The 12,335-nt window shown below is 36.4% G+C and overlaps 1 protein-coding gene across 1 annotated transcript in view; it reads left to right on the top strand.

The window, feature by feature from the left end:
* The window catches only part of COBLL1 (cordon-bleu WH2 repeat protein like 1), a 73,988-nt gene extending 62,014 nt beyond the window's left edge, over positions 1-11,974 (top strand). The window contains exons 13-14 of the mRNA XM_019554061.1: positions 6,344-6,520; positions 10,694-11,974. Of these exons, the coding sequence (XP_019409606.1) occupies positions 6,344-6,520; positions 10,694-10,780 (264 nt within the window). The 3' untranslated portion in view covers positions 10,781-11,974. The remainder of the gene's footprint in view (positions 1-6,343; positions 6,521-10,693) is intronic.
* The last annotated feature ends 361 nt before the right edge of the window (positions 11,975-12,335 follow it).

The raw sequence follows: 12,335 nt of genomic DNA on the forward strand, positions 1-12,335 counted from the left end.
TTGTAGGGGCCAGCATCCAAGAATAGTGCAAATGTTTAAACGTAAGAGCGTAAGACATGCTATACAGGATCATCTAGCTCAGCATCCAGTCTCCAAAAGTGGCAGAAGTGGGTGTCATAGAGGGAGAGCATTAAACCAGATGTATTTAGAGTTGTCTATTCTGTGTTCAGTATACCCACTAGTATGTTTGGTACATCAACAGAAGAATGAGCATTTTGAATTCAATTATGGGCTGCAGAACACCTAAGGGATCTCAGTGGAAGTTGTAACCTAATAATGAAGCATTGTTTGGGAAGTATGAGGGATAGGTTCACACAGTGATTCACTAAAAATGAGACTACATGTGTTCTGTGGCATGTAAAGCATTTCTTCTCAATTTTTAATCACTCCTGTTGAATTTTCCAGTGTTTGGCAGAAAGCTTTGAATATTTTTGTCCATCTGTCTTCAGAGAATATTGCCAGTTCTCTTGCATCTTTTTTTTGTTTACTGAAATGAGAGATATCAATATATATAATACTTTTTTGCAGCAGCAGCAGACCACAGAATAAGATTGACAGTCTGCAGGTTACGTTTGAAAATGACAGAGAGTTGGACATACTGGATCAAAATAAAAATGATAGTGAGTAATTCCTACGTTTCTTACACTTTAATCAAAGTTTAAATTAATTTATCATTGTTTGTAAGGGAAAAATATTTCATAACTGTGCCTTTCATATTAAATCATATCACTGATCTACACTAGCTGTAAATTGGAGCAGAATAATAGAAGCGACTTTGAAGCGAACTATGCATGTATGCCTAACTATAGTAGTATACTGACCCTTTTAAAATTTATTCCACATATAAGAACATAGTATTCCAAAAATTTAACATATGAACCCATCAACAGCTAGAGTTTTAACCCTTTCATAGCTACTGCTAAATTAGCATAGCTTTTGGCTCAGTTTTTCTCCTCCATATGGCCAATCTTCAGCTATGGTGACCCCATGCTGTGGCAAGCAAGATTCTGGAAACAATCTTTTTATTTAATTTTTCCGTCCCAAAATAAGGTCCATGCCTGATTGGACATGTGTGGTATACAGGAAAATAAGGTAAACTGAATAGTGCCAATAATTGAATTGTGGATTTTGCTGAAATTTCCAGCCAGTTCTGAAAATGGATGGTCTTTTTCCCCATGGATTTTGTGATCCTATGACTTAACTGTCATATAGATTAAGCAACAGATTAACTAACTACAAAAATATATTACTTTTAATAGTACCAATTTAAGAGCTCCAAGTGTTTATTAGGGAGTTTTTATTAATTCATAGAATATTTATATTAACGTGGGCCAATATGAGACCTAAAATGGAAGAAACCTGTTTGTTCACTTGAACTAAGGCTTTGAAAACCTTAGTTCAAGTGAATGAGGTTTTAACTTAGTTTTAACTGAAATTTGCTTAATGTAGGCTGAACCAAAATTTCAGACACGGGCATCTTTAAAATCTGGAAAAGTTCAGATGTAAGCCAGATCCCAGATTTTTAGGCGTGCCTAACTATTAAATGCCTGGAAAGCTGACTTGGCAGTAATGCTAAAGTCCAGTCATTGTATAACTGCTTCGCTACTCAGATATAGTAGATACATTTAACAAATTGCACCTTTTGATGTGAACAGGGGCATTTAAAAAAAAAACCAAGCAAACATAGTTCTTGCAATTTTGCTGGAGTTAAACCAGATTTACAGGATGTATGTTTGAATAGTGTATACATGTTGTGAACCACATACTTTCTCTTATGCAGAAAATCACTAGCACTTTTTCAAACAGTCTGAAAAACAGACTTTTGTCTGGTGTATTCGTGACACTTAACAGTCTCACTGTGTAGCATAGCTAAGATTTTTTTTTTTCTTTTAATAGAAATTGATAAATTTTAACCAGGCCTAATCAAGGAAAAATAAATATATTTTAATCATTGGAAGGTGGGTAGTGAAGGAAAATTTTAATAATACTGAGGAACTGTTTCTCAGAGTAAATTAGGATATGGGGCTTAATGATTTCAACATAAAAGTTCAGGCTGTTTAAAAAAAAAAGGTATTCATTCCAAAATAATCTTCTTCTCTTTTAATATGAAGAACACATTGATACAAGACTCCTTCCAGCAACCACAGTAGAAAACAAACTGCAAATGGGAGAAATTAATACAGTCGATGTTGAAGAAAATAAAAAACTTGAAGCTGGCAGACTATCAAACTGCCATGCACATAATGATGTCTGTATAAATCATGAATATAATCAAATGATTTTAGGAATACAAGATCAGAAGGTGAATCGAGCCAACTTGGACATGGTGAAAACTCAGGATGTTGCAATTCAGACAACTCCATTTGATGGTAGTTTTGGGAGGACAATAACAGAAATGAATCTTCATCAAGATAACTCATCTTCCTTCAAAAGAGCAGCTGACAAGCAGAATTTGGATATAGACAGTACACCCTGTATATCAGCTGCAGAAATGGAAAAGACTGTACACATGTCAACAGAAATAACTTGTCAGAAACCAGAAGTTATGCACGACAAAGCACTTGCCATAAAATCTCAGAGTAATGTACATGTGAATGATAGTTGCCTTGTCTCTTTGGAAAGAGATGCAACCAGTCCAGTTGGTTCTCCTACAAACTCCTATCCATTTTATAGACAAGGTTTCAAACCCAAACCAAAGCCATCTAATGAAATTACAAGAGACTATATACCCAAAATTGGAATGACTACCTATAAAATAGTGCCTCCAAAATCCTTGGAAATATTGAAGAGTTTGGAGTCAGAGACTATGTCAGATACTAAAGATCAGGAAGGAGTTGCTTTGGGTACCCTCATTAAGTGTGAGAGCTCAAAAGAATTTGGAGTACAAACAGAAACTCCTTGTGTTTCAAAAACGTCATCATCTGCTTTAGAACATGAAGCTGTATTGGCAGGAAATGATCAGCTGTGTGAAAGCAGCAGCATCACTGACTGTGTTATAACCTCTCAATTTGAGATCACTACTGAAAGCAAGCAAACAGAAACAAAGGCTTACAGGTCTCCGATAAGCAGTGGCAGAGCTCAGCTGATGGTGAACTCAGATAACACAAATACTTCTCCTGAGACTTCAGAAAAATCAAATGCATTAAGTCCTACAACAAAACCTACTTCTTTTTACTTACAGATGCAAAAAAGGGCTTCAAGTCATTATGTCACATCTGCAGTTGCCAGAAGTGCCAGTGCTGCTAGTAGTTCTACTCGAAATGAGTCCAAAAGCACAGATGTGGAAAAAAATCCGTCACCAGATCAAGCTAGTCTCCCTTCAAATAAAACAAACAACTTCCCTTCCCAATCAGATGCAGGAAAAAGTGATGATAAAAAAACAGAAGAACACTGCATTTCACCTCTTAAGACATTTAAACCTTTGAGTTTTCCTTCCTGTCAGCCAGCCTCATTGAACTTAAAGTCTCTGAGAACTTTTGCTGTTCCAAAGCCATACTCCAATGCTAGGCCATCCCCTTTTGCTCTTGCTGTCTCGTCAGCAGTCAGACGATCGCAGTCATTCAATAAACCACGTCCTGTCACCAGTCAGCTGTCAAAAGAGGAATCTCCTGTCGAACTTTCCTCTGCGACTTTCACAGCTGAAGTTAAGAAGAACCATTCTCTACAGAATTCAATAGGAGATTCACAAGTCATTATTATGGATAAGGTATATTTTATGGTGCAAATTTTTTTCTGAGCATCTATAACGTCTCATAATAGAATAAGACTCACTTTTTCCCTTCCTAAAACAATTCAGACTTCTGGCAGGCATTGACGTTAGCGTACTGTTAGATCATGTGTCCTTATGGTACAGCAGTAGCATTTCCAATATTTGGGGGAATTTGAAAGCAAGATTTTCTTGTACAGCATTAATGTAAAATTTGTCTACTTTCAAATCTTAGAGTGAATTCTCAAACTTTTAAGCAAAAATATTACAAGATACACATGGATCAAAAAGAATCTTTTCACATGTGTAATAAAGGATTTCAAATTCTACCCCATAAAATTTTTTTTAGTGATGTAAACTATTTGGTCCCAGCCAAATCACAGTCAAGTGAAAATGGCATGTGTTTTAAGCCTTTGTTTATTTCATAAATTGTCTTCATAAGTGTAAGGTTTTTTTGGGGTTTTTTTTTTTTTTTGTCCAAAACTGTGGTGAGTTTGAAAAAATCTCACCTCCAACCAATAGAGGCTTGCCAGTAAAAACTCGAGTACAAATGAAATTATACAGGCAAAAATATTCTTTGGGTGGTGTTAGTTAATGCATCCAGATCGCTGGTTTTGCTGGTCTAAGCTGCATCTCCAATACTGAGGTAGTCCTAACAGTAAACCCTTTTGAAGTATACATAAACCCTAAGGAAGCTGATTGATTTCCTTGTGTTGTCTTGCACAAGTCATCTACACTGTCCTGAAAGGAATCATAGTTTCCATTTGTTATGGACACGGAACTGAGATACTAATCCCAGAAATATATGCACAATGGATTCAAGATATGATTATGCTTGACTCCATTTTAGGGAGGTGTTATATAGACCTTATGTTTCATAGAGGTCAGATGACCATATGAACTCCTTTGGTCTTGGCTGCTGCTTGTTAGAGATCAGATATCCAGCTTTGGTGCTTCTTGATTTGGGGGCAGCCAGGTGGAAGAACTGGTGGCTCTTTATCAATGTGACCCCCAAGTGAGCTGTTGCACAGTGCATTGTATAGCTATTATTTTCTTTTAATACATGCATTAATACATAATGTAGTTAAAATTAGAGGTGTGCTGATATATTGGTCCATATCTAATTGGCACCGATAAAAGGAAAACTGACATTATTGGCGATCGACTTTTTTGGCTGGGTAGCTGATAATGTCACCAATAAATGCTGTATACATGTGCACAGCTGCAGCATGCATGTAGCCAGAAATGCAGCCCGGTAGCTTGAAGAACAGTGTCCAGCTTGTAAGTCTGTGGTGGGGAAGGGGCATGGAGATGTGCACAGTGGTGGGGAGCTGGTTCCCACCCACTGTACCCTGCAGATGAACCACCCACAGCTCCATCCTATGCCCCTCCCCACCCAGGCTGGGCAGTGCCTGCCGCAGCCCCACCCCCTCCCTCATCACTGGGGCCTCAATCTGCCCCCCACATGCTCCTTTCCACCACAACTCCCCAGACTTATTGGCTATACACTGCTCTCCAAGCTGCTGTGTTGCATATCTGCTATTGTACTGGTATTGGCCGACATGCCTGGTTAATAATCGGTCGTCGGTATCAGCCAATAAAGTCTTTATTGGTAACCCCTCGTTCAAATTGTCATATTTTGAAGTTTTTTATTTTTAAAGTGAAAGCTGAGGTCCAAAAGAGTAAAAGGGCAGCTTAGGACTGTGGGCAGGCCCAATCTTAGCCATGCTGGCATCCATATTAATTCATATACTGAGTTTTAGAATACAGGCATACCTCGTTTTATTGCGCTTCGCTTTATTGCGCTTCGCAGATATTGCGTTTTTTTACAAATTGAAGGTTTGTGGCAACCCTGCGTCGAGCAAGTCTATTGATGCCATTTTTCCATTGGTTAGCATTTTTTAGCAATAATGTATTTTTTAATTAAGGTCTGCATATTTGTTTTTTTAGACATAATGCTACTGCACACTTAATAGACTACAGTATAGTGTAAACATAACTTTTATATGCACTGGGAAAACAAAAAATTCATGTGACTTGCTTTATTGCGATATTCGCTTTATTGCGGTGGTCTGGAACCGAACCCGCAATATCTCCGAGGTATGCCTGTAAACCATAGAAAACTGGGGCTGGAAGGGAGTCCAAATCCCTGAATCTAAATATGAATGATTTGGTTCCCCTCTTCATCCTGTGGTACAGAAGAAGCTGCCTGTTTCCCAAACCTCTCCAAGACCCGGTAAAGGGCATGCAGGCAAATGAGCTATACTCAATTTCACATTAATTAAGCCACATAAATAACAAAAAGGGGAAAATTCATAACTTCTAAAAACTTGTTGAGAGAGTGTCCTCTTTTAACTCTTTCCTTGAATCCTTTTGACTCCTAGACTTTGTTTTGAAAAGTCATGAGTCGTTTATGGCATTATCAGTTTGGGGGTATATGCCCCCACACATAACGTGTAAGATGCAAATATATAAGTAGCAGTTGTCTTTAATGAATGAAGCAAAACTTTAGAATAATAGTAGAACCTTGTATGTAAAGTTGTATACAGTGTGTTTCTATATAATGTTTAGCCTGACTGCTGCTTATTGCCGCTCATGACGTAACAATTGGTTTGGGTTTTTTTTTTTGGTTCATAGAAAATTAGCTTTGCAGACAATGATCAGAACAGACAGGTTCAGTGTTCAACTGACCACCCTACTGCTACTTTTAAGAAGCAAGCTGCTTTACCAATCCAACACCCTGACCCAGAACAGATTCACCAGAGTGTGCTGGCTGCAATACGCTCTGGTGATGCCGCTGCCAAATTGAAAAGGGTGAGTTTTTTTTATCATTACATCATTATAATTGACTAACAATACTTATTTGAAAATTTAACAAATTCATGTCTAAAGCAGTCAGTCTCAGTTTTAAGATGGAGAAGTCTTCTGAAGGTGGGGTTTTGTTATGCCAGTGCAAATATATAAAGGTATCTGGAAATGTTTTATGCTGATATGTTTTCAGATAGAGATATTATGATCTTTCTGAAATAAATTTGTTATTATTATGGACTCATTTGAGCCCCTCTGTTTAACAAGCTGCTCCAAAACATGCCTGTGTTTAAATGCTTTAATGAATAGGTAAAGATTTTAAGACTTTTGCTGTACTTAAACCTAAATTAACTACAGCCTTCCCACAACAGTTCACAAGCAAAAGTTGAAAATCAGTTTCTTTTGGATTGTAGACAATTTATCATACAGTACTGGTAGGTGTTTTTGGTCAGTGATTCCAGGGGGAGTTGTACAGAGATCACGTTTTCATATTATCTTTGCAAAAACTCTGATTTAAATAAATTCATTTTCTTTTTAATTTCCTGTTTCTCAACTCACCCCTTCCCCAGGGAACTCTTAGCTTTGATACAAGTCTTTGTGTGTTTAAAAAAATGCAACCTGTAGCTATATGATTAGTACATACTGGGCGCATCTACATGAGATGCCATGTAGCTGTAGCATCGGCAGGCACAAACTATGATGCCGATGCTGCGTTGCTGTAACGATAAACTATGTCGCCATAACTCATCACTATGGCAACATAGCATCTAAAAATAACCATGAGCTGCCAGGACTGTGCAGTACCCATAGGTAGTGCACAGTCATTTGCAGAACTAAAGCAAACCTAAAGCAAGTACCAATGCAAGTACCAAATAATTGCCCAGTACCAAATACATGGTCCTCGGCACGTGTAGATGTGGGCCCATGGTCACAAAACCCATTATGGATGTTTGTGGGATGTCAGGAATGTTGTCTTGTTTTGTTGCACTGATATGGTATCTGGTTTCATTGGAAACCCCATGTTATACTATATTCATTTATGCTGCTTATCACTGTAAAGATTATAGTATTCTGTCTATATATATAGATATATAGATAGATATATAGATATATATATCTTGATAATTTTGGACATGGGTTAGTCAAGGGACTGAGGCATGCATACTTATACTATTGCCACTTGCAGACAAGCAAAAGAAGACATTATTGGGTTGGGCACCCAGTTCTGCCTGTAATAGGGAAAGAAGCTCCCCTATAGAAAAGGCAGCTGAGAGAAATGGCCATCAGGCAGAGGAATTCCAGGTGCCTCAGGCAGAGCAAACGTTTTTGGGAATTCACGAGCAATTAGAAATAATTTAATGGGGGGTGGTTGGGTGGGCAGGGAGATAGCTTGGAGGCTTTTTAGACCCCACCTAAGGTAGAATTGAGGTCTTTGGATCCCAGACTTTGAAGAGTTCAGGTCCCAGACACCAGGGCTTGTACAGTCAGCAGGAGGCTGATATCTAAAACCACTAGTAGGACTCTCAAGGGGGGCTAAGGTGTAGAGAGATGAGTAGGTAAGAAACTTTTCTTATCTTGTTTTTCTGTCTTCAAAATTATGGTCAATTTTGCTTGTATAATTCTTTCTTTTCCCATAATAATAAGGGGGCTTTTTGTTGCTGTTTTGTCTCATTACTCCTTGCCTGTGGTGAAGAGTGATCTCTGGGCAAGTGATATTCCAGGCTAATCCTTTCTACAGAAACGGAGATGTAAAATTTTTCACAGCCCAAAGAGGACACCACCTAGGGCTGATTCACTTTCTGCAGCTGTGAGGTCTAGTATAAGAGCACTTGAGCTGAGGTTTGTGAAGATAAAGTGTTATCCCGGGTCTGTTTCTTGGTATAGCAATGGTACAGCAGGGAGAAACTCGGGGCTTCAGGAATTTGTGACACGTACTCTGATAATTTCCTACTTCTAGAACATAGTTTTACAAGGAAGAGGCATCCAAATGAAACAGCATATTTTGGGTTTATTTTTCAAGGACAAAAACATTAATTGTGTTGTTTCATGCTTCAGTGGAGCATGACTAGAGATGGAGGGCTTGCAAAATGTGCAATTGTCACTTGTTCCCATGAGTAACTGGACATCCCCAGAAGCCTGTTCTGTCTCAGGTCTTTCTTTGCAGAAAAAGAAAATATTATTCTGCTCTAGTATTTTCCTGTTAGAACACCCTGAACCCCAAATGTGCTTCAGATATATTCCCTGGTAAAGACATAATAGAAACAATTGCTTTCCTAGGAAAAATTAGATTCGGGAGAAAGTGGATTTCCTGGCTTTCTATATTTTGGCACCCATCTTCATCCTACTTGAGGTAGCAAACCTGTCATTTTATCTGAAGCATGACAGTGGAATGGTATTTTAAAGGTCCCCATGCCTGGCATCCCCTTGGCAAAAAAAAATAGATAATTCTGAAATGCCATAAATTTTGGTATGCTAGGATAATTCCGTATTATCTAGTGGTTGCTAAGAGTGGCAAACCAATAATTTTATAGTAGTAAATAATCTGCCAACTAATCACAAATCAATTAAGAACCATGCTTATTAATCAACTTTTGAAATTCTATAGGCTGAGTAGAAATCTGACCCTATCTGGTTTGCAAGAAATATGGTCGTCTTCCATTGTGCTTTTTATTATTGTAATTTGTTGCAACGTTATTCTACACATAATTGCATTGTGGACAGTAAAGTGAGAAATAAATTTAAAAATCATCTACTACTGCTTTAGCATCTGAAAACGTTGTATTCAGTTCAAGGAAAACATCCCAAATAGATTGAATGCTTAAAAAGGTAGCAAATGGGCCCTTAATATATTTGTTCAATATTATCCTTTGGTCAAGTTGCACTAGATGACAGAAAAATGTTTACAAGAAAACACGTGAGATCATTTAAAACTATTTCTTATGTTGGAAAGGAAAGATCATACTGAGATTAAACTATAACATTTTTATATTTTCAGTAGAATGCTTGTTTTAAGGGAGTATTGAAAGGTTAAAGAAGCCTAAGCTGTACCTACAAGTATTCTGCAGCATAGGGAACTGAGAGTTTCGTGAAGCCTGTTCAGATGAGGGAGCAATTGTAATTCCAAAATCTGTAAAACAGTAATGACTGTACTGTTCTCTCTCAAAAAAAAAACGGGAGGTGAAGTATGATTTGGGGGCAAGGGAGGAAGCTTGATATCAACTGTATTTTTAGATCTGTTGTGCTGATGAATTCAGACAATGTTTTTATTAAATGTTTAAAATTAAGAGCAGAGCATATTGTACCAAATGGGAAAACAAAACACTTACATCAGTGGGATAACATCAAGATAGCAATCCAGGTGTGGAAAGAACACTGAGTGAATGAACTCATAGCTTCCCTTAATTGATGCTGTGGGTGAAAATGGGCTAATATTTGGTCATGTTGAATGAGGTAAAAGGTATATCACGGGCGTTCCACATCCCTCCTCTTGCTCAGATATATAAGGGAACATTCAGAAAACGAGACAAATGCTAGCAGAGCCAGCCAAGTCCCCCCCCACCTTCTTTAATAACTTGCCAGCATGCAGAGCCAGTGTTTATGGCCTTTTGTGCTGTGGATCTTTCCTGTTGAATAAAGACCTCAGTAGTGACTAGCCTAAGTGGATCACTTAAGGTAGTTTTTAATTATTTTCCTCCCTCCAGAATAACTGAACTGTGCTAGTCTAAAATCTGTTTCTGGATTGCAGAACACCCACAAGTCCCACTGACTAATTGGAATTGTTGGCCTATGTAGAATGACTGAAAATTGGGCCTTTGCCTTAATTCAAGATTCACGCTTACTACTATTTTAAAAATCTGCTTCATTATTTTGGAAAGCGTCTAAAACAAGAAGTTTGTCTGGCATCACTTCCACTGAGCACTTGTTTAAGGGAAGGTATACTGGTTTAACATTTTTCTTCAAGATGTCAGCAGATCTCCAGGCTCTAGATAATGGTATTATGTAGACTCTTGATGAAGAGACTTGCACCCTTAATTCTGTTTAAAATGTACTAAAATTATTTTCTTTGAGAAATAATAAATTGAACTAAATGTTGCTGCATTTGTAATACACAAATGGGTAAGGAGATTTTTTATAAGTCAACAAGTATTTCTATTAAAAAGTTATTTTTCTTTCTTCTAGGTTGGAGCTCCATCCAGCACAATCTCTATCAATGGAAGATCCATGCTCAGTTGCTCATACTCCACAGAAGCAAAAAATAATCACTAGATATTATACCAAATATTTTGCACTTTACTGTTACTTCAAAGACAGACTTAATACTAATGGCAAATTATTGAAAATGTAAATGCAGGTGTATGTTAATATATACTGTCAATGAAAATATAGGAATTTCATGCTGGGACTCCTAATGCCTGGGAAAGATTTATTAGAATGTAATTTATAGTTATATTTTGCCTTTTTTTCCTTGAAGGTGGAAATGCTGCTTCAGAACTTAAAACAAGGTGCAAATGTTTTTATTATTATTGATGAACGAATCAAAAGTTGATTTCAACTTCGTACCTTCAGGAGTGAATGACAATAACATGCTGAGAAATACTGATTAAGAGAAGTCTGAGAATTTCAGATCCTTAATTTTGTAATTTTATAATACTTATGTTAACAAATTTTGTGAACTTAAATAATCTCTACCACTTGTTGCCTCAATGTCACTTTAAGTTAAATGTTGTAGTAATTAATAGAAAATGATAATTATGTTCACTGAAGCACACTCTAGCCTCTCTTAACGTATACTTTTTTCCACTAAAAGTTGGGCCCACCATTTTGTTTTTTTATCTCTTTAACTATTTTTTCTGGTATTGAACAAAAAATCAGGGCATAAATTATTTAAAGTTTTTTCTTTCGTTCTATTTTAAGATTTTTCTTAATAATATAGCTTTTCTCATTCTACTATTGAATAATTTTTGTGTATAGTATTATTCTAACATTCTAATGATCAGAGTCTTCTGTATACCTTTTTAAATACTTCCACACATGCCAAGACTTAATGATAGCAAAATTACGGTTTTGATACTTTATGAAAGAAAGAGTTCCTTCATGAAGTATAACTAACTAATTGTAAAATCTTTGAAATTATTCATGTGAAAAATTATTATTTTAAATTAAAAGAATAATTCAAAGCTTACAAAGTTTATTTCAATGTCTAAAATCTAAAAATCTGTTATTCAATAAACATTTGATACTGAAATAAAATTATGTGGTTAATTTGGAACATATATATATAACTTTTTGTATTTCCTGTCAGGATGATACATTTTCAAGGGAAGAAATGATTCATTTGTAATCATAGCTACAATCCAACTACTGTATAGAGGTTGTCTACTGCAAAATCTGAGTTTTGTGCTATTTCCTAAAAGATTTCATGTTGGGTTATGATTAAATAAAAGTAATTGTTGAGTTTTATTCTTTTAACAATATATTTATTTTGTACGGTATAAACATTTTATAATATTCAGTGGTTTTTTGGTTTTTTTGTTTTAACTGAAGGAACTTATAAGAGATTTTTTTTTAATGGCTGACTGCCAAACTTTTTGTTCAGTAACCTGGAATCGTTTTACATTACTTCACTAGCCAGAAGTGAATTATCTGTCACAACTTGGAAGAAAAATTAGGTAACTTATTCATAAAACTTGACAAGAATTCATAAATACCGTAGTTCATACACTTTTGTCTCGTGTTTCTTTCCCTTCCTTTACAGTTTACAGTAAAAATATAGCTCCTCTCTTTTTTTAACCATATAAGACATGATACTGAATTGTGAATG

The sequence above is a fragment of the Crocodylus porosus genome, unplaced genomic scaffold (assembly GCF_001723895.1).
Source record: "Crocodylus porosus isolate Cpor-Errol unplaced genomic scaffold, CroPor_comp1, whole genome shotgun sequence".
Taxonomy (NCBI): Eukaryota; Metazoa; Chordata; order Crocodylia; family Crocodylidae; genus Crocodylus; species Crocodylus porosus.